The 22,160-nt window shown below is 41.9% G+C and overlaps 2 protein-coding genes across 2 annotated transcripts in view; one reads left to right on the forward strand and one right to left on the reverse strand.

The window, feature by feature from the left end:
- LOC143270217 (secretoglobin family 2A member 2-like) overlaps positions 1–22,160 on the forward strand; it is a 66,945-nt gene that overhangs the window by 32,809 nt on the left and 11,976 nt on the right. The gene's annotated exons all lie outside the window — the stretch shown is intronic.
- On the reverse strand, positions 8,905–11,956 carry LOC143271168 (secretoglobin family 1D member 2-like). The gene is made up of 3 exons (XM_076563200.1): positions 11,842–11,956; positions 9,899–10,089; positions 8,905–9,047 (listed from the first exon to the last, which is right to left on the reverse strand). Exons 1-3 carry the CDS (start codon positions 11,954–11,956, stop codon positions 9,012–9,014), a joined length of 342 nt encoding a protein of 113 aa, XP_076419315.1. The 3' UTR covers positions 8,905–9,011.

Below are 22,160 nucleotides of genomic sequence, written 5' to 3' on the forward strand. Positions count from 1 at the left end.
GATCATCTTGGCCTGTCTTTAGCTCCTTTTACATCTAGTCATTGCTAACTCTGTGTCCAGCCTAACACCCTCTGACTATTAGGTAAGAAGTTTGGAATATGCAAACAGACCCCTGACTCCCACCAAAGCTGAGTGTCATCAGATTGTACCTGAGACCCATAGTGGACATTACCTGCTCTGTTGGAAATTGCCCACCGTATGCATCTGAAAAGCATGATTACGCTTTTCTTTGTTTTGTTACTACAAAGTAATGAAACTGTTTCCATGTTGGAATATGGAATTTGAGGCAGCCCAGATCTGTGTTCCTGGGCCCCTGTCACTATTTCTTTCCCCTCTTTGAGACAAGAGCTGCACTCTTGTGTTGATGGTACCAAAAAGCTGAGCACAGATGGTTAAAGAACATGCTGTTTAGAACTCTCAAACAAAATGAATAAACAAGCAAACACCTCTCCCCACTAATCCCCAGAAGTCTGGGGCAATGGCTCTTTGAATGAATGAAACAGGTAATTTGGACATTTGTGAGCTGCCCAGTGAGTATAACTTGTTGCTATGGCAGAGAAGGAACACTGAGTTCCTGTGGACATGCTAGGAATTCATGCTCTGGGTGGGGCCATAGCAAGGCTGAGGCTTATCAGAGTAGAAACAGCTCCACAGGGACAGTTTTAAAATTTTTTTAAAGAGGGGTTGAGGATTTAGCTGAGTGGTAGAGTGCTTGCCTAGCAAGTTCAAGGCCCTGGGTTTGGTCCTCAGCTCTGAAAAAAAAAAAAAAAAGGCAACATAAATAGCCAGACGTGGTGGCACACAGATGACCATATGCATACTGCACTCCTCAGAAACAAGCCCTAAGAATCCAAACCCTAGACCTGCTTGGGGAGGAGGTGTCTTTCTACACCGAGCCTCTTCTCTCTGTTCATTGGCCATTTGATGTTCTCCTGCCTGCTGCCAAGGCTGCTCAGAGTGTTGAGTTGAAGAACTCGCAAACTCAGTGACAGGCACAGATAAGAGTCTTGGGAAGGAGGGTGCTACCCATTCCCTTTCCTCCTTTGGGCATGGTTGCATTGGTTCATACCATTGGTGGGTATGCTTTTATTATTATAATGAAATTAGAAGGATCCCTAGATCATCTGGAGTGTTGACATGGCACCAGGACCAAACAGAGGCAGCCTGGAATCCTTCCTCTTAGCTTGCTGACGGTGTGTGATACTTTGGTAATTGACAGCTGGGGGATCGGGGTAATAAGCATCCAGGCTTTAATCCTTGTATACAAGGGCCACTTGATTGACAGAACAATACATTGTCAGCGATTTGGAGGCTCAGGATGGTGACATACTGATCAGATTCAGTCTTCCTTATCCACCCTCACCCTTCTCATCTCCAGTTTCATTTATATTCACATCACCTTTCATTTTGCTTCTTTGTGGGATAGAGGACATGCAGTACTTGGTTGTTTTTTTATTTTTGTTTTTGTTTTTTCTGTGTCTGGGTTATGCCACTTAACACAATGTCCTCTAGTACCTCTTTTTTGTTTGTATGTTCGTTTGTTTTTCGAGACAGGGTTTCTCTGTGTTGTTTTGATGCCTGTCCTGGATCTCACTCTGTAGACCAGGCTTGCCTTGAACTCACAGAGATCCACCTCTCTCTGCCTCCTGAGTGCTGGGATTAAAGGCCTACGCCACCACTGCTTGGTAATTTCACCCTTCTTTATGGCCAAATAATATCCCATGTGTTCATATGACACATTTTATTTATTCATTTATCCATTGATAGACACTTAGCCTATGGATCTTAGTTATATCTGTAGCTACATATCTTAGTTATTCTGAATAGTGCTACAACAAATATTTATGTGTTGTTGGAGGGCTTCTCTCCAGGTTCCACCAAGCCCCGCAGTCCCACAATCCACATATAAAATAATCACTCAGACGCTTATATTACTTATAAACTGTATGGCCATGGCAGGATTCTTGCTAACTGTTCTTGTATCTGAAATTAACCCATTTTTATAAATCTATCCCTTGCCACGTGAATGGTGGCTTACCGGCATCTTTACATGCTGCTTGTCCTGGTGGTGGCTGCAGTGTCTCTCCCTCCTTCTTCTTGTTTCCCCAATTCTCCTCTCTCCTTGTCCCACCTATACTTCCTGTCTGGTCACTGGCAATCAGTGTTTTATTTATATAGAGTGATATCCACAGCATTTATGTGCTGGTGTCCCTTTAGTGCACTGATTTCATTTTTTCTTTTAAAATATAATTCAGAATTGGGATAGCTGGGGCTGCAGCTATGGTGTTGAGGCTGTAAGCTCAGTCCCCCACACCAAAATACAATACAAAAGAAAGTATAGCTGGATCATATGGTAGATCTATTTTTAGGTTTTTTTTTCCCTAAGATTTTGTTTATGCGTATATGTCTCTGTGTGTATGTGTGCAGGTACCCATGGAGAACTCACTGGAGCTGCAATTACAGGTAGTTGTGGGACATCCAACATAAGTGCTAGGAAATGAATCTAGGTCCTCTGTAAGCAGCAAGTGATCTTAACTGTTCATTCCTCTCTCAAGGAACCTGGTGTTCGCCAATTGCCTAGGCTAGCTGGAGAGTTAGCTCTGGGGTTCTGCCTGTCTCTGCCCTGCCAGTGCTAGGGTTACAAGCTTTTTCATTGTCACAAGTAGCTTTGTGTGGGTGCTGGGGATCCAAATTTAGCCCTGTCCCAGCTTGTGCAGCAGACACAAGCTAAGCCATCATCTCCCCAGGCCCAGCATTTGTTTTGATGTAAAATATATTCCTTACAGATCCAGATTATGTGCTATGATGATCAGGTTGTTTGAGACAGGATCTTGGGTAGCCCATACTTGCCTCAAATTTTGGTCCTCCTGCCCCACCTTCCAAGAGCTGGAATTACAGATACCTATCTCCTTTGTTTTTCTTACAGTTGATTTCTTTTATGCTTTCATTATCTGCCTTGTCCAATTGTCTTGGCCAGGGTTTCTATTGTTGTAAACAGACACCATGACCACAGCAACTCTTATAAAGGAAAACATTTAGTTGAGGTGCTGGCTTACAGTTTCAGAAATTTAGTCCATTATCATCATGGCAGGGATGTTGAAGGCTGGGAGTATGGTGATGTGCAGGCAGACATGAGGCTGGAGTATTCTACATCTTGATCCAAAGGCAACAGGCAGTGAACTGAGACACTGGGGGTGGCTTGAGCATATATGAGACCTCAAAGCCCCCTCCACAGTGACACACTTCCTCCAACAAGGCCATTCCTACTCTGGTGGCATTTGATATTTTTTGAGGTGTTTATCTTTGTAGATAAGAGGGCACCAGCTCTCATTGCAGGTGGTTGTGAGCCACCATGTAGTTGCTGGGAATTGAACTCAGGACCTCTGGAAGAGCAGTTTGTGCTCTTAACCATTGAGCCATCTCTCCAGCACGACATTATTCTTTTGCTTTGTACCTTTACATGCATAAGTTCTTCTCTGATCTAGTGTAGTTGGGGTTTTAAATACTTCCTATACTTGGGTATCCATTTTTCCCTAGGCCTAGAAAATTTCTGATACAATTTTAGGGAACTAATTCTCTATTTCTTCAGTGTTTACTTTAGCTCATTTGTCTGTCTAGTGGATTATCAGGTATGCTCTTTTGATTTTATCCTAAAGTTCTTTGACATAGTGGTCCTGCTTACTTAAATTCTTCCCTTATTTATGTCTGTGGTATTTCATCAACCACGTTCTTAATACCTGATATTTAGTCTTTTGTTAGAGCAAGCCTATTGATGCTTTTCAATGTGGTTTTTGAGTCATTGAATTTTAAATTTCCAATGTTTTTGTTTCTTTCCAAATCTCAATTTCTGTGCTTACGTTTTTGTAGCATGAATCTTAAAAGTTCTTATTAATAAAATCAAACCTGAGCCAGGTACTGGGGTGAACACTGGAAGATCAGAGACAGAACAAGCCACAGCTAACCTCACCTGGCCAACTTCTCAGCTGATCTTGTTTCCTCAGACTGGAAGCCTCTGTGTCATGTCCAAATGGCTCTCAGCTGAACTGTGCTGCTCGAGAAAGCCTGAAAGCTTAAGCAGCCAAATGTTGCTGGCTTCTGGTCTTCACGCCTTATATATCTTTCTGCCTTCTGCCATCACTCCCTGGGATTAAAGGCTCACTTTCTGGGATTAAAGGCGTGAATCACCATGCTTGGCTGTATCCTTGTGGCCTTGAACTCACAGAGTACGAGGGACTTCTGTCTCTGGAATGCTAGGATTAAAGGTGTGTGTGCCACTATTTTCTAGCCTTTGTATCTAGTGGCTGTTCTGTCTCTGACCCCAGATAAGTTTATTAGGGTACATAATATTTTGGGGAACACAATGCCACCACACTTTTTTTTAATCCCCATTGTTGTTTTTTCTCATTCTTTCCCCCCTGTCTTTCCTTTCCAGGTCTTGGATTGAACTGATATTGTTTGGATCTATGTGGCCAGTCACCATATTTACTAGTAAACTTTTGAAATTTTCATCTGGCATTTTAGCCTTTTCGTTATCTTTGAATTCAGCAATTGAAGAGCTATAGGTCTTGGAGGAGTGAGGTTGTTTTGCTTTACCATATCTCTTGCATTTCTGTAATGCAATTTGTTCATCTGTTTGGTTTGGATGCTTCTTTAGATTTTATTTAGGGACCATCACATTGAGTATTGTACTTGATCTCTATGTGTGTGTATGTGTATGCATGTGTGAATGTTTATGTATGTGTGCACACATTTGGAGGTCAAGAGACCAATGTTGGGTGTCTTTCTTACATACTTTCCACCTTATTTTTTGAGACACGACCTCTTCCTGAATGTAGAGCTGAGTAATTCAGTTAGATTGTCTGTTGAGCAAGCCAGGGATCCTGTGGCTTTGTCTCACCAGCACTGTTACAGATACGTGTTGCTGTACCCTATTTTTTTTTTTTTTGTGGGTAATGGTGTTCCAAACTCAGGTACTCATGCTAAGGAGGGAATTTTATTGACTGAGCCATCTCTTTAGCTCCAAGCATTGTACTCTTGAGTCCTCATTCTCTGGTATCATGAGATGAGGAGAAAACAAAGTTTTACAACATCAAGGACATTAAATCACACTGCATATTTAAAGTTGACTGAAGCCTATTAATATGTAACCAATGACCATAAACCAAAACTATGGAAAAACCTAATGTTTTCTGTAATGTGACATGTGTTATAAAATTAAAAATTACTTAGGACAAATGTGAACATAGTAAGTGAACAAGACAAAGGAAGTAGATGGGGAATTGGAAAGATAAAAGAGAAGTAAGGTCAAGTAAATGAAGGAAATAGAAAAAAAAAGAAAAACAATGGTGTTACCCAGCACTTGACCCTGCACAATACAATATCAGCCTGCCAGGTAAGATATGACTGCGGATGTAATTGTGACATGGATGTTATGGGGATAACCAACCAATCTACAACTGAATTGGAGGCTGACTCCACAGGAGGGAATTAATGACTCTTACAGTAAACCTGGTCAAAAATCTATGGCTGAGGAAGACACAGCACCTACCAGGGACAAACTAGTGTTATTTCGATAAGTGGTCTTGTTGTCAAACTGCCTTCTGAATACTGGTTTACATCTGTATATTTGTGCTGCTCTAGGTCTTTGTCAGAGAAGTTTCTTCTTGCAGTGGACAGTGGTTAATGCAGAGACTCGTAACTTGTCAAACTGTTGATAGTAAGTGAATGTGAGTGCTCAGCCTCAGGTGAGACATCTGTGTCAACCTCTCCCCACCACCTGAAGGTTTAGAGAGGATCACAGAAAAGGGGTCAGGAAGAATATAAGAGCCAGAGGATAGACATGAGTGCTGAAAAAATGCTATCTTCTGGATATGACATGAGTATTACATACATGAACTCACAGTGCTGTGGTTACTTGCACAAGCCCTGCATGTGACCATGACAGTTAAAATACCAACATGCCTTTTGCCCTAGCTCTCCAGAGGCAGAGGCAGGCAGAGCTACCTGACTTTGAGGCTAGCCTGGTCTACAAAGTGAGTTCCAGGACAGCAAGGGCTCCATAGAGAAACCCTGTCTCAAAAAACCAGTAAGTAAGTAAGTGAGTAAGTAAGTGAGTGAGTAAGTAAGTAAGTAAGTAAGTAAATAAAAGCCAACATGGATGGGGGAAGAGTGTCTGAGGGCCCTGTCTGAGGGCCTATTGGCAGTTGACAGCTTCTGGGAGAGGGAAAGTCACTTTTCCTTTGAGGCGTGGGCATTGGTTTATTTATTAGTCTTGACGCAGTGGATGGCAAAACACCGATGTGCTTATGGGCAGCACCAATTGGACTCAATGGGTTACATTCAAATGCGAAAGGGACAAGAAGGTGGGGGACAGATGTGCTTAGGGGACCAAGGGATAGTCAGAAGAGGGGGTAGGGGGTGGATATCATCAAGCTGCTTAGGGAAGTTCCTTGTTTGTGTATCCTGCATATTGGGCGTTAACAACTTAGATGCAAGAATGTAGAACATTGAGTCTAGAATGTAGACCATTGGTAGCGAACTTCTGCCCTCCGGGGGTTCCTCCATTTGTGCTGTAAGCCTGTATGTATTTAAGGTTTCTTCCCTCTTTCAATAAATGGCATTCGACATCCAAACGTACGAATGACTCGCTGTCTCTTGTCTCTATTTTTTAATCCGCAGCCCTTCGCTCAGACATGGTGAACGGGTATTGGTAATGCGGGCGTTACCGCTACAGCGCTTGCCATCTTTTCAAGGATCCTGTCACTACCCCTGTGAGTTTCCGACCCTTGTCTTCTCTTTCTCTTTCTGTAATGAGGCCCTTTCTCTCTCTCCTCTCTTCCTCTTTCTGAGACAGGATCTCACTATGTCGCCCTGGATAGCCTGGAACTTGCTTTATAGACCAGGGTGGTCTGGAACTCACAGAGACCTGCCTGCCTCTGCCTCCAGAGAACTGTGTGGGGATCCAAGGCGTAGGCTACCACACTTGGCAAATCCCACCACACCCCCCACCCCATTTCTCCTCTCTTTGACAGAGTTACAAGGAAGCAGCTTTTTGTCTGCCATATTACCCAAAAGCCTCTCTGTTAGGTTTTCCTTTCACTCCCTCTACTTTGAGACAACTTCATGTTTTTTGTTTTGTTTTTATTTTATTTTATTTTTTGTGGAAGAAAGACTTTTTCCTTACATGGAAATTCTCCATATCACCCAAATATATGATAGATGTGGAGGAGGAGTGGGTTTCTGTGGCTTTTTCAATTTCATGTGGTTTAATTCTGGAAATTTTTCCTTCTATTTTTTCTCTTTCAATTCTGTTTTTCAATTGTCACCTTAAGTTTTGACTTCTGTGTTGCACACAATGGTTTTAACGTCTAACATTCTTTTTCATGTGAACATTCTATCTCAGTTTCTTTCCCACTAGCCATAATGCAGTTAGGACGTCACTTTTACTTAAACATTTATGCTGGTGTAAGCTCTTTGGTTAGTGCTGCTGGCAGTTGTATCCCATTCTCTGAAGAGTTCTTGCTTTTCTTTGTTTACTTGGTCAGCCATAAAAGGCAGGCATTTTAGGAACCTGAACTTTCTGAAGCGTGTTTGTACTGTCCTAGAGAGCAAGCACCCATCAGCCTTGAGGATGTGGACCAAGTTTAGGACAGTAGGCATTGCTAAAACCCTCTTTTCTTTCTCTCTCATTTTCTCCCATGCCCTGGCATGGTATGAAGCCATGACTGCTTTACTGGGGAAGAAAACTCGGAAATATTCAGAAAGACATAGGAGGGAAATTATAAATTAATATGATTAGGACACAAACTTGCCTAAGTTGCACAGTGTTGCTTTAAATAATGGAGAGCATGGTGGATGGACTTCAACAAAGCTTATGACAACCAGAGATTTTCATTCAGACTATGGAGTAGTACCATGGGTTGGATGGAGGAAGATACTGAGTTGGATTACTTAGGCAGTGACTGGCAAGTTGTACAGAGTAGCAATGAGAGAGTTTAGTACAGTGGCCACAGGAGAAGCCAATGTTTGTTATCATCTGTGGTCATTTTCACTTTTGGCTACAGAAATGAGAAACTTACTTGCAGGGCAGTGCAAGATGATGCTTGACCAAACACTAGTGCTCCAGAGGCCTGGTCCCCAGGCTTGATGGTCATATTGATAGCTGTTGCTAGATTTTTCCGCCTTGCCCACAGTCAGGACAAATCTTTGTCACCCACCAGTCCCACAGCCGCTCAGACCCAACCAAGTAAACACAGAGACTTATTTTGCTTACAAACTGCATGGCCATGGCAGGCTTCCTGCTAACTGTCCTTATCTTGCTAACTGTGCTTTTATCTTAAATTGATCCATTTCCATACATCTATACCTTGCCATGTGGCTGGTGGCTTACTGGCGTCTTCACATGCTGCTGGTCATGGCGGCGGCTGCAGCATCTCCTTCTGCCTTTCTGTCCTTTTATTTCTCCTCTCTGTTAGTCCCGCCTATCTTTCCTGCCTAGCCACGGCCGATCAGGTTTTATTTATTAACCAATCAGAGCAACTTGACATACAGACCATCCCCCAGCACAGCCAAGTGCAGACCATCCCAAACACCTGCACTCAGGCCCATGGTCCTAATCATCCTCTATACGGACCTGCTGGGTAACGCCACAAAGAACCCAAGAAGGGCTCCCATAGGACAAACAGAACATCCCACAGCAGATAGCTTGTCTTCTCTTTCTCTTTTTATAATGAGGCTGACTCCACAGGAGGGAATTCATGTCTCTTATAGAAAACCTGGTCAAAAATCTATGGCTGAGGAATTATCTCTGTAACTTATTACCATTGCTGAAAATCCATTTTTTTAAAAAAATCAAAACCCATTCAGTGCAAGACCCAAGACTGAGACTAATGACAGACAGATGGTAACATGCATGGAGAGTAATTTATTAGTGCAAGACGTTGAAACCTCTACATCGGGCAAGAAAAAGTCAGTTTATCCGTGAGAACCAATGGGGAGCAGGAAGAGCCATTTCAAGGTGTTAAAGCACACTTAGCTGCAACTTCTCCCTGGAAATAAACAGGAAGCAAGAGAAGAAAGGTGAGGAGAGGCAGGCAACTCCAGGAGAAGAAATGTTGACAAACCAGTGCTCCATGTTAGAGGACTTTGGAAAGACCCGCAAAGTGTGCTTGGGGGAAATACTGAATTGTTCTGAGAAACTACATCAAATAATGCATATTAACGGAAACTCTTCCCAAATTCAGGCAAATACACTCTGAGTGGACTCAGGTGTGGCTCAAGTCCCTATGTCTCTGTGATCAGCAGGGGACAAACTGGGTCATGATTCCCCAGGTGTAACAACTTCTGATGATTTAGAATTGTGAACTCTACTTTCATTCCAGTGGGGTAGCCAGAGGGGGCAAGGGCAGAAGTGGGTAAGGAGGATCGGAAACAGGAGGTTCGCAGGCTTCTGGCAGGGCCAGCAAAGGGCAGAGAAATGCATCCTGCGAGGATTTTGCTCTTAAGGAGGTTGTCTCAGCTTCCTCCCTCCGTCAGTGTGATTTTCATCCACCAACACTCTCCACAGCACCAATCGAGTTAAAATCCTCTCATCATGCAGTTGTCCACTTAGCAAAGCTCCCAGTAGATTGACAATAGAGTTATCCCCAATCCTCCCTTCGTAGGGCCCATTTCATTTTGTTAGGATGCCATGAGAGTGCTGCATCTAGGGTGGAACTCTAGAAGGAGGCACTTATCCCAGGCACTGTTATAACTGAGTTCAACTCAGCAGTGGATTCCTGAACCAACCTATCACTGATGACTCTAATTCCCCTGCTTCACCCCATCCATGTGTTCCCTACAGAATGTCAGGACAACTTCATTTGTGGCCTTCTGAGTATAGAAAGCAAAATGAACATACCAATATGGCTGCTATTCCCCCTTTCTCTATAACATTCAAGTTCTCGTCTACACATCTCTTCACTTCTAGTTTTGCTTCCACAGCCTCTGGAGGTGCACCATATTTCTGAAGTTCCGCCTCCAGTTGTGCCTCGGTCCCCATTATGAAGATGGTGCTTTCACGCATAACAGCTTCACAGACTTTAGCATTAGCTGGAAAATGTGAGGAGGAAGTCAGTTAATCAAAGTTACTTTTCATTGTTGATTAATTCTTTTTGCATGTGTCTCTCTGACTTAAGTCTTCAGACTGGACAGGATAACCAGTATTATGGCTCACCCCTGTGATGTCTCTGAAGCAAGGCAGCATGACGTCCTCATGATCACACAGCAAGAGACTAAAGAAAGATTATTATTGACACTCTCTGTTTCTGTGTTTTAATCTGCATTTAAACTCTCCAAGCTTCTATGGCTTGCTGAAATTCCCTTTTCTAGCATTAAAAGTTGGAGGTTTGACTGCATCTGGAGTAGCATTTTCATGATTCTTAGTTGAAAAAAGGAATTTTTGAGTCATCCTAACTTTGACATGAATAACAGAGTTAGAATTTTATAAGAGATGGGAAAAGTAAAAACCAAGCAGACTGCTTCTCTGTAGGAAAGGTGAGATTTTGGAATTGATGGAATTAGGTCACAACATCAAGTACAGTCCACGGTAAAAAGCTAAGGTGGCAAGAGTTGATGAGTTTTTGGTTGTTGTTGTTTGTATATTTGTTTGTTTGGAGACAGGGTTTCTCTGTGTAGCCTTGGCTGTCCTGGAACTCGAACTGTAGACTCAGAGATCTGTCTGCCTCTGCTCCTGAATGCTGGGAATAAAGGCACATGCCAGCACCACCTGGCTGAGGTGATCCATTTGGATACACACCAGAGTATATCTGGGAACTGGGAAAAGCTTTGCCTTTCCACAGTGATGCTCAGATTTACTTCTAGGAAAGTGACAGGGAAGCGGACACCCACCTTATGGTTCTAAAGATCGATGATGAATGTTTGAGTAGAACTGAAGAAATCACCTTTCCTAATCCAGGTTCTACACCCCCTTCAAGACTCTTTAAAGACAAAACAAAACAAAACAAAAAAAAAAAACCCTACAAATCTCCAGAGGTGACCTGGGCTGGCCTCAGACCAGTTTCTCATGTTTCAGCTTCACTTAGCTTGGATCACAGGGATGTGCCACCAGACCCAGTTTTCCCAAGGACAAGACAATGCTAGCCTTAGGGGGTGCCTAAAGTGTCTGATGTGTGATGTGTGGTCTCAAGCAGATTCCATCAGACTGGAGGGACATGTAGGCTTTCAGATGAGGGGCAGTAAGGCAGGCAGGAGGGGATGCAGAAAGGAAAGAGGGTAACACCCATGAAATTTGGTTCCTTTTGAAGGTACAGAGTATGTAGGAAGGTTCTGTTTACACACAAATGGATGATTTGCAAAAAATTAGTTAATTTTAGAAAAATGGACATCTTAGTGGTAATGACTGCACCGTTTCTATCCCTTTTATTGGTGGGATTCCCCAGAAAACCAACTGGACAGACTACAAGAGCCTGCTTATCCTCAGTCTGGTGGAGGGATTTGAGATGTATTACTCACAGACTTGGAAAATACTGTGGAACAGAGCTCTCTCAAGTCACCTTCCTAGATACAAAGACAATAAACTGAAAAATAGCACAACCAACAAAATCCCTGTAATAAAATCATTTCCTGAACTCTGTTGATAATGGCCTTTTTGTCCCCCTCACCCCCCACCAAGCTGCTGAGGAAGGAGAAAATTAGTTGAATGTATCTGGGCTTTTAGGAGGTTGGAAGAAATTTCAGATTGTCTTTCCCTGTCCTCAACCTTATCACACATACATTTACTAACTGCTCAAAGAGGTAAACTTACCAGGAGCTGTGGCTGAATCGATCATAAATGATACTTACCTTCATAGCAACAGAGAGCCAGGGTGAGCAGCAGAAAACACAGGACCAGCCTCATGGTGCTCAGTTTGGTTTGAGACTTCAAAAAGGGCGAGCAAATGGACTCTACCAGAGCCATGGGGACCCGGCATATTTATACCTGGTGAGACTCACTGGTCCCGCCCTTCAAGCACATGGCAGCTCATGAGGCCTGGTTTAGGCCCTCCTTCTTCATCACTGAGGACTTATCCCCTCACCTCCCTCCATCCTGTTGGGCTGGAGCCCAGGAAAACAGTCTCACAGGAACATCACTGTTCCTTTAGGTGACCTTTCACATTCCCCAGGAAGCAATTTGTGAAGTTTCAGTTTACTTTTGAGCTTTTGATTATTACACTTGTGTTCTCTCCTTCTCAACAGACACAAGAGGCTTCTTGACAAGAGAATGACATTCTCTAGGGCACAGAACCTCCAAACACCAGCTCTGGAAATGAGAGCTTTGCATTTGGACCTTGCCAACACTCATCCAAATCCTAGCATATAACTGCATCAGAAGATCAGGAAGATCTGAAAGAAGAAACCTCAATGCATTGGAAACAAAAATAAAATAAACTCCCAGTTAGTTAAGTAAGGAAACACGGAATAAGAGAAAGCAAAAAATATAGAGTAGAAAGCATAGAAAAAACCAATGAAACAAAGACAGTATTTTAAAACTATGAACTAGACAAATGCACATCTAGACTAATGTAGAAAAAGTGGAAAAAATCTGAAAGAAAATATGAAATGAAAAGAGAGCCATTACCAATTATACCATAGAAAGAATAAAAAAGGGTTGGCAGGGGTCCTTATGTTCAACTTCATGCCAACATATGTGATAACACAGAATACACGAGCCATTTCTGAACATACATATTCTATCAAGATGGAATTATGAAAAATTTTAAAAACCTGAATAGACAACAATTTGTGATTGGAACATATATGTAACAAAAAATTCCAAAACCAAGAATAATAACACCAGAACAAAATGGCTTTACTACTGAATTCTATCAAACCTTTAGAGAACTAAGATTATTTATTGTTATTTTATTCCAAAACTGCATCCTAGGGAATTCTCCCTAAAACAAAATGAGGCCAGCATTTCTCTGATCCAAAATCACACAGAGGCACACACACACAATCAAACCCACAAAACTCTAGTATCCTCCATGAAATACTTGTAAGAATCCCCATCAAAATTGCAGCAAACAAAATCCAACAGCACATTGGAAAGATTGTCCACTGTCATCAACAGGGTTGCAGGAATGACTCGACATGTCCAGATCCCGACACATTATGCTGCAGCAGCTTGACGAATTAGAAAACCCCCTTCATCCTCGTAATAGGTGAAGAAGGGACATCATGTAAAACTTAGCAAGAACACTTTTATGGGCTGGCAAGATAGTTCAGTGAATAAAGATGCTTGCCACCAAGCCTACAGACCTGAGTTGTCATCCCTGTTATCCACAAAGTGGAAGGAGAGAACTGCCTCTCACCAACTGTCTTCTGACTTCACAGGCTTGCAGACATACATGTGTGGCCCCACATACTCAAAAATGTAAGTACTGCAATAGTTCCTTTTTTGTTTTCTAGACAGGGTTTCTCTGTGTAAAAGTTCTGGCTGTCCGGAAACTCACTTTGTAGACCAGGCTGACCTCAAACTCACAGAGATCTGCCTGCCTCTGCCTCCCGAGTGCTGGGATTAAAGGTATTTTCCACCATCGCCTGGCAATAATAATTTTTTAAAGTTATTAATTCTTTATTATAAAAACATGGAATGAAATATGCATTCAAAATGTATCTCAATATAAAAAGACTCCTTATAATTTGCCAATGACATCTTGCAACAAAAGATATCCACTTTCTGTGTTTATTTAAAGTGTGGGAGTCCTACCCACAGCAGCCATACACAGAAAATTCATAGGCAGCTATACTGGAAGGAAGACAGAACACTGTCAGTGTCTGAAGATGCCATGATCTTATATGTAGAAAACAGAAAAATTCTACCAAAAACCAGTTACAATTTATAAATCAACTGACCAGGGCTCCCAGTTACAAACCACCTCATAAACAGCAGTGCTAGAAAATGCTAACAGCAAGTTATCTGAACTACAGATTAAGAGTTGACTTATTTTTTTAAACTATAAAAAAAATAATAAAATACCAAGATTAAATTTACCTGAAGATTAAAGATCACAACCAAATAAAACATGAGAACAGGACATGGCAGCAGGGGAGAGGTGGTCTGCTCGCTCCTCTTCTGGACAGGGCACCACACCCTCCTCTTCCCTCAGCCACAGATGGTCTGTATGGTTCCTGCATGCCATCCATTCAGTGTCCCTTTCTTTCCTCCAAAGACTCCACTTTTTATAAGAAATATTGTTGTCACCTCTTTTCCAGGACTGTTGCTGTGAAGGTCGGTGACTTTCCAGGGTGTCTGCCATCTACTTGCTGGTACAAAATGCTTGCTGCCCCATTCATGTTGTGTTGAACATTTCCATGAAAAATACTGAGATTAGAACTTCACTGTTCCACTATAGAAGTGTGATATGTGAGGTCATGACCGTATCAATTAGGCTGAATTACACACTTCAGAACATGTTCATCTATCAATATATACAGATTACTATATATAATTTGCAGTTCACTTATGGATTAGTAACAATATACAAAGAGCTTTTAAGCATTTCAGGAGTACAGTACCTTGCCACTGTGTTTTGGGATATTAACATGAAAACAGTGTACATAAATTTCAGAGGGGAAATTATTTGTAAATTCTATCAACAAAAACATTTGAAAAGGGAGAAATTAAACATCCAGTGTACATAGATTAAATCATGTTTTCCTTTTTTATTGTTGTTGTTGTTTGTGTGTTTTTGAGACAGGGTTTCTTTATGTAGCTTTGGTGCCTGTCCTGGAACTGGCTCTGCAGGCCAGGCTGGCTTTAAACTCACAGAGATCCATTTGTTTCTGCCTCCCGAGTGCCGGGATTAAAATTATGCACCACTACCGCCCTACTCTGGCTCTTCTTTCTGTAGATATAAAGCAGAAGCAGGGATTTCAGTGGGAGCCTATGGATCTGGTGGTAACTGGATATTTTGAGCTTGAATAGATTACCTTTCTCTCCTCCCTCCCCTCCCCCCACGCACATGCACATGCTGCAGTGCACAAGTGCAGTCAGAGGACAACTGTGTCCGTCCTTTCCTTCTGAGGTCTGTGTCTCAGGTGTTGAACTGGTTGGGACTCAGGTGCCACGTGGTTGGACTTGGCCACACATGCCTGTAGGCACCAGCCATCTCACCGGCCTCACTTATTCATCTTAAGTGAAATTTTATTAGTCACTGCAAGGACCAACAGTCTTGGAGATAGTATGACAAGAGTATTGCCTGACATCTCTGCCAGGATTATTTAGTTACTGGGTGCCGAGCAAGCATTATATCGCTGAACTATATTCTAGCCCTCAGTCTATCTTCTAGAGACTTTTGGGATGCTTTTATCATGAAGATGTGCAAAGCACTGAGAAAGCATTCTCTCGAGATGTCTCCTACTGTTAAGAGTTGAATGGCATTTCAAGTGGCCAGCTCTACCATGTGTCAGTATCTGAGCACTTCCAGTAGTCTGGGTGCAGGACAGCCATTGCTGTTACCTCACACCTTATTTCTTTCCAAAGACTCCAGTTCTCTTTGCACAGAATCTGTGACTGAATCATCTTTGCAATGTGGTTTTGGAGCAGCCGAGACATAAAACCTGCCCCACACATGTGAAGGAAGCTGAGACATAAAACCTTTCTCTCACATGTGAAGGAAGCCGAGACATAAAACCTTTCTCACACATGTGAAGGAAGCTGGACGCCTGCAGTTTCTGAACTCCACTGGGAAGCGTGAGGCAAGTCACTTCTGGAGAGAGAAAATTCAGATCAGAAGCACAAGTGCCTGGGCTTTGTGGGTCCCCTCATTGTCTCTTTAAACAGCTATACAAACAAGCTTTTTCTTCACCCAGTTCCTAGTATTCACTCCCCAGAGAATGGCCTCCACCAAGTAAGTATCCAGGTACAAAATGAATCCACAGTCACAGTCCCTTCAGTACGGGGTGGGGTATTTTTTAGAACTGGAAACCATTCAAGAGGCCTCCAGCCCAGCAGGTGACAGGGGAGGAACATAAGTCTGGGACACCAAGTGGAGCCCTTTTACGTCCTGGTCAGCCAGCAATGCCATATTCCTTTCCTTCTCAAGGTCTTGACTTGACTGGAGGTTGAAGATTCAGCTTTGGGCAGCCAGCTGTGAGGACCCGTGAAGGAGGGCTCACATGCACATTCTGGAGAAGTCAGCTTTGTTCTTGGCAACTTGTTCTGCTGATTGATGGAAAGAGCAGCATCACTAGTCATCACACAGCAATGCACACTCGTGGACAATCAGAGCACACACACCTTCCTGACACCTTATTTAGTAGATCAGCCAACTGTTCTCTTCTTCTTCCTTGTTCCTTCACTTGTCCCCTGTCCTTAGCTGATCCAGGTTCTCAGACACAAGGTTTTGTCTTGTCTGTCAGTCTCTCAATCTCCTGTGTCCCTGTTCCTTGCCTTACTTGACCCTGGTGAGTAGTAACTGTCCTCAGGCTCCTGACCCAATGATCAATCGCATTGCTGAAATCATTGTGTGAGATATTTGTTAAATGTTCAATCAGTCACTATTGTAATTTCATTGAAAGAAGTGTGTTGGGAGCTAAAATTAGATGTGAGTCACATTTCACACTTTCATATAAACTTGGAGCACAAAATATAACAAAACTCTGTACTTGATTTCTTTTTGTAAACCTTTTTCTTGAGATTATAATATAATTATATTATTTTATATTTATATATATATTTCTAAATATCACCTACTCAGTCTGTAGAGTGTTACTTGTATGTACATTTTCGGGGCTGACCACTGGTATTGAATAACCAATGGGTGTGCTCTTCCCTGGAGACCATTTCTCCTGTTCTCAGTGGTCCTTAGCTGCCAGTAGTTCTTTGTGTAGGCCTGAGGCCTCATGGCCTTTTTCATGACCACTTTTATTAAATTTGTTCTTTGACAATTTCATTAATTTATATGATGCATTCTGCTTAAGCTCACCCCTATACTCTCTTGCCTCACTCTCCAGCCCTGTTCTCTACAGATCCATTTCTCACATCCTTATCTCTTTGTTTTGTTTTGTGATCCACTGAGTCTAACCAGGATCATCTATGGGACCCTGAATTTGGAGATATCCACTGGAGCTTGGTGGGTTCTCTAGTGGATACAAAACAACTGTCCTTCCTCCAGAATCCATCAGTACCTAACAGTTTATAATGTCCCTGTGAGGCCTGCCTTGATGCATGATTAACTGTGATAGGCAGTCTTGTTCAGGTCCTATGCAGGCCACCAAACCTATTATGAGATCATGATTGAAATGGCCATGTCATGCCTAGAAGATATCATTTGTCCCCTCTCCCTATCTTCCAGCTGTCACATTTTTTCTCTTCCCTCTTCCCAATATTTCCTGCCATAAGAGGGTGATATAAATGTCCAGGTTTTCGATATGCACTCAACGGTCACTTTTTCTCAGCATCTTGAGCAGCTGTGAGTGCTTGTGTTCCCCACCATTCACTGCAAAGGGAAGAAGCTTCTTCAGTCAAGGCTGGGGGTAGAATTTGTCTATGGATATGAACATAATTAATATTTAGAAGGAAATTGGGGCCAAGTTAATTTATCTGAACAACAGTTGTGAGTTTTCCCTGTCTAAGACATCCTCAGCCATAGGGTTTTGAGTAGATTTATAATGCTAGGCATGAATTCCCTTTTGTGAAGGGAGTCTCAAATCCAATCACAGAACTGCTCCTTCTCCACCCCCAAATAGGAGAAGTGTATGTCAAAAAACAATTACTATCTTTATCTACAGTTCTCATTTTTATGTATCTGTCTCCTCACTTAGCACTGCTGTTGTTTCAGTCTTTGTGAAGATGTGGTTTTGGTACCTTCCCCTATCACTATTTCTTTTTGCTTTCATCCTTTGCAGAGGCCTTCCTTCTCTATCATGTCTCCCTGTGTCATGTGTTCGTGCCGCACCCATGACAGATGTTTTAACTAGAGCACCTGCCATTCCTATCAAAAGTCAATCGGGTACCATTCATTCCATTTTATTTGTTTAATGTATTTGTGTGTTTTCATTTATCTCACGTTGACAGAACAGAAGGGGGAAGCCCACAGAGAGCAGCTTTGTAACTGAGATATTACAAACTGGTGTCAGGGTCACTGTCAAATCCACAAACGACCTGCCCTCTGCAATGTTTCTCTACCAATACAAAGCATTTTTTGACTTATGGGGAACATAATTCTACATACCAACAAGGATCTTTTCCAATAGGGAATTTTAAAGATTAATTAGAAATTCAGATAAAGCCAATTTGTGGAAATGAATTGGTGAAATAATTAATGTAAAAAAGCTTTTTATAGATATAAGTGTGTTCTCTCCCAAAACTGAAGGATCTTGGAAGGGCCATCCATAGTGAGTGAATTCTTCCTTTTATTCATTTCTACCTAGATATTTATTATTTCTTTCCATCCAATGCTCTGTACACAAGCTATTATAAGTTCTAGGATGAGACAAACATTAATTCTAACTACCATAATGATTTTTAAAATGACTGTTTGAAGTGCTGCTAGTGTAAAAATCACTATGCTAACTTTTGAACAAAATAAAAGTAGAAATATCAAATGACTTATCTCTAACAAGCTGATGGGAACCCTAGTTAGAATGCCACAGAGATTCTTACATATCTGTGCTTACTGGGGCATTATTTACAATAACTTAGATATAGGTTCAGCTTAGATGACCATCAACAGAATTAATGGATATTAAAAACATGGTATACACATATATAGTGAAAGTTTTTACTCAGCCTTAAAAATGAATGAAAATACAAAATTTACATCAAAATCAATGAAACAGCAGGAGATTGTTAAGTAAAATAAGTCAGACTCAGAAAGACAAATCTCATTTTACTTCAAATAAAGAAACCATATTTGTGTGCATGATACCATTTCATACATAGAGAGGGCACTTCTCCTTTTGTGGCAAATGTGCCTGGAGGAATGGGAACAACAATAAGAACAATGATGTGCATTATGAAAATATCATGATGAAACCATTACTTCATGCATTATCTAAAATTAATGAAGATTTAATTAAAGTAAAAGAAGTAAGCCATAAGAAGAAATACACAGGTGAAAAAAAGTAGCACTTTTCATCCATTTGTCCAACCAGGCACCCATCTATCAAGGAGCACATGGCTGAAGACCGTCTCCAGTGATCTGCACCCTGTATAGACCACACAGTTTTTGTAGAGAAACAGCAGTCTTGGTCATTGTTTAGTTGAGCTCAGTTTCTAATGATAAAGTCAAAATACTAACCTGCCAGTGATTGTGAGCTATCAGAATGGCAGTTGCTGGAATATCAATAAATACCCACAAAACCCAGTGAAACAATGGGTGATTTATTGAGTGACTGATTGATAAGTTGTAGCATCCTACAAGCAGTACAAAACACAGTTGGAGGAGGTACCACTGTAGCTGAAACTAACATAAGCCAATGGAGTTCTCCATTGGAGGATCTGGAGGAGGGTTGAAGCCACAATTTAGGGTTAGGCAGGAGAAATTGACAGGAGTGATTGAAATAGTGACAGAAAAGCAAAGTTTGGTTCCATTTAAAACTGAAGAAATACATGCTCAAGAGAGAAGTGAGTTTATTCTTATTTATCTGTGAGTTCATTGTTTAATGTCAGCTTTGCTCTGATCTCTTTCTTTCTGGAATTCAGAGGGAGCAGAAGATGTGAAGAACAAAGGATATTTAGGAAGTGACAGAAAGGAACCCTGTGTTTACTTAGGTGTGTACTTTCATCTCCTAGTTTACAGCCAGAGTCCTTAAGTCCAAAGTCAAGTAAGGACTCAGAGTGAAATGAAACACAGTCCCTTTGTCCAAGACATAATAGAACTCTACCTGGTGCCCCAATCATGTGGATATGCCTTGTCAGTTAAGAGGGCACTACTTCTTAAGAGGGTTCTTGTTTATTAAAACAAAACAAAACACTCCACTTGCAGAAGTCTACAAGCAAGAGGTCATGTTTTCTCTAAACTCCACGATATCTCAGGATACTTCATGATGATCTTTCTCAGAGCAGTCAAATGACAATGACCTACCCAGAATTAATGCCCCCTTTGTAAATTCAGGGGACCAAAAGCAGAATAATGATGCTGCCGATACTCTCTTCCCCAAGAAACTTTCTTTAAAATTCCAATAAGTACTGAAACTAGAATTTTTTTTTTTTTGAGACAGAGTTTCTCTGTGTAACAGCTCTGGCTGTTCTGGAATTTGTTACTTAGACCAGGCTGACCTCGAACTCACAGAGATACACCCGACTCAGCCTCCCAAATGCTGGGATTAAAGGCGTGTGCCACCATGCCCAGCTAGAATGTTCTACATTCTTGATGTCCCACATCCTGAGACAGACCTTTATTGATCACCTTGTAGGCCAAAGCATGGTGCACAGTTCATTGTTCACAGAGAGTATGCTGGATGGATTTATTATTTAGGAGAGAAAATTTAGGATAGGGAAGGGTTTTATTTCTATGGCAACTGGCTCATGAAAGAGAGGAGATGCAGTTCAACTTCCAGCATCTTACAGTACTTAATAAATTTGGCAAACAAGATACATCATGTGACTTATGTGTTTTCAACATCTAAAAGTCCTTGCTACACTTAACAGGAGGAAATGTCTGAGAGATACAGTTAGATAGTTCAACATGTGACCTGTGTATTTACAGAAAAACCCACACAAAAAAAAGAACATTTTGTTGTTTAATCTTCAAAGGCTCATAATTCTAAATTACAGGTATGTATCTGTTGAACAGCATTTGGGATAAGATAGGCCACATTTCATTCCCATCAGTTGTTGTTCTATGAGTCCGGATCCTCTCCTGTGATTCAGACCTGCTAGGACATCAACCTCATATGTACCGTTGGAGGTGTATCTCTTTCTGTGTAAAGTCCTATAAAGCTCAGAAGTGGGGAGGAGTTGGGTTAGCTCAAGACAGGAATTCCAGCAGAGACCTCTGCACACAGGCACATCTTTGCTTAGCTGTCTATCTCATGTCACTGAGGTTTTCCCTTTGCTAGGTGCATCTTTTGATCTACTGTGTTGCTCATTGTCCAATTACTGATATCACATCCCAGTATCAACACTTCCCCTTAGTCCTTCCATGGGATGAACATGGTCCTCAGCTCTCCCCAAGGCACCATCTCCAGCCTGACCCTTCTCCACACCATAGGAGGAGCCTCTGGGTTCGTCACATCCCTCTCAAAACAGTGACTCGGCCCAAGTACCCCACACTCTGCTTCATCTCTACCTGCTCAGTGATCCTGCATGTGACTGACAGATCCTTGACATGTGTGCGTGTGGGGGCAGAAAGAAAGAGTGAAAGTGGCCACTGTGGTCTCTCTAAGAGACTTTATCTGTTCCTGTTTGACATGGGTTTGCATAAGAGAGAGGTGGTGACCTCAGTGAGGAGTCGAGAGTGAGTCACAGGAAGTGTACTATGGGGACAGGCCTGTGTCCCTTCATATTTCTGAGAAGACTGGGGTGACACACACAGTAATAAAATCCTGGTTGGATCACACAGGGTATGTAGATAGGGATAAAATGCTCTTGAAAGCAGACAAGGGGAGGAGAATGTAGAAGAAGAAAATCCTTCTGAATCAGGAGATCAGTGGAGTCCTTGGCTTTTATTGGTTTCAAGAGTGTCTTGTTTTCTAGTGCAGGCTAACCCAAACTTCAATTTAAATATCGTCTACACTAGCTACAACTCATGTCACCTTTAATCCTCCTCCCTAAGCCCACCATGTTCTGGGATTACAGGTATAAACCACTATAGTCAGCTATGGGGGACAGAGGGCAGGTGGTTTAGGCTGAGCTGGGTTTAGGAGATGAGGGAATGTCACCATAGCTTTCTCTTTCTTCTGTACCTTTCTCCTGACTTTCCCAAGGCCTTGTTTCACTTCCTCCCTCCTCATGCTATTTGAGGACACAGTCTATTTACTTTTCTTCATATACAAGAACTGCAGTGAGTGCTAACTAAAAGAGAGTAGAACTGCTTTTCATGTTCTCTCTGTTTCACAAAGAATACACTAACCATAATGCCCAGTTCATTACGATATCCAGTTGGAAAGTGGGTTTTCATCGAAATATTAAACTTTCAATAAGGGCGGTGTCAGATCTGACACTAAAGCCAGAT

Source organism: Peromyscus maniculatus, chromosome 1 (assembly GCF_049852395.1).
Source record: "Peromyscus maniculatus bairdii isolate BWxNUB_F1_BW_parent chromosome 1, HU_Pman_BW_mat_3.1, whole genome shotgun sequence".
NCBI lineage: Eukaryota > Metazoa > Chordata > Mammalia > Rodentia > Cricetidae > Peromyscus > Peromyscus maniculatus.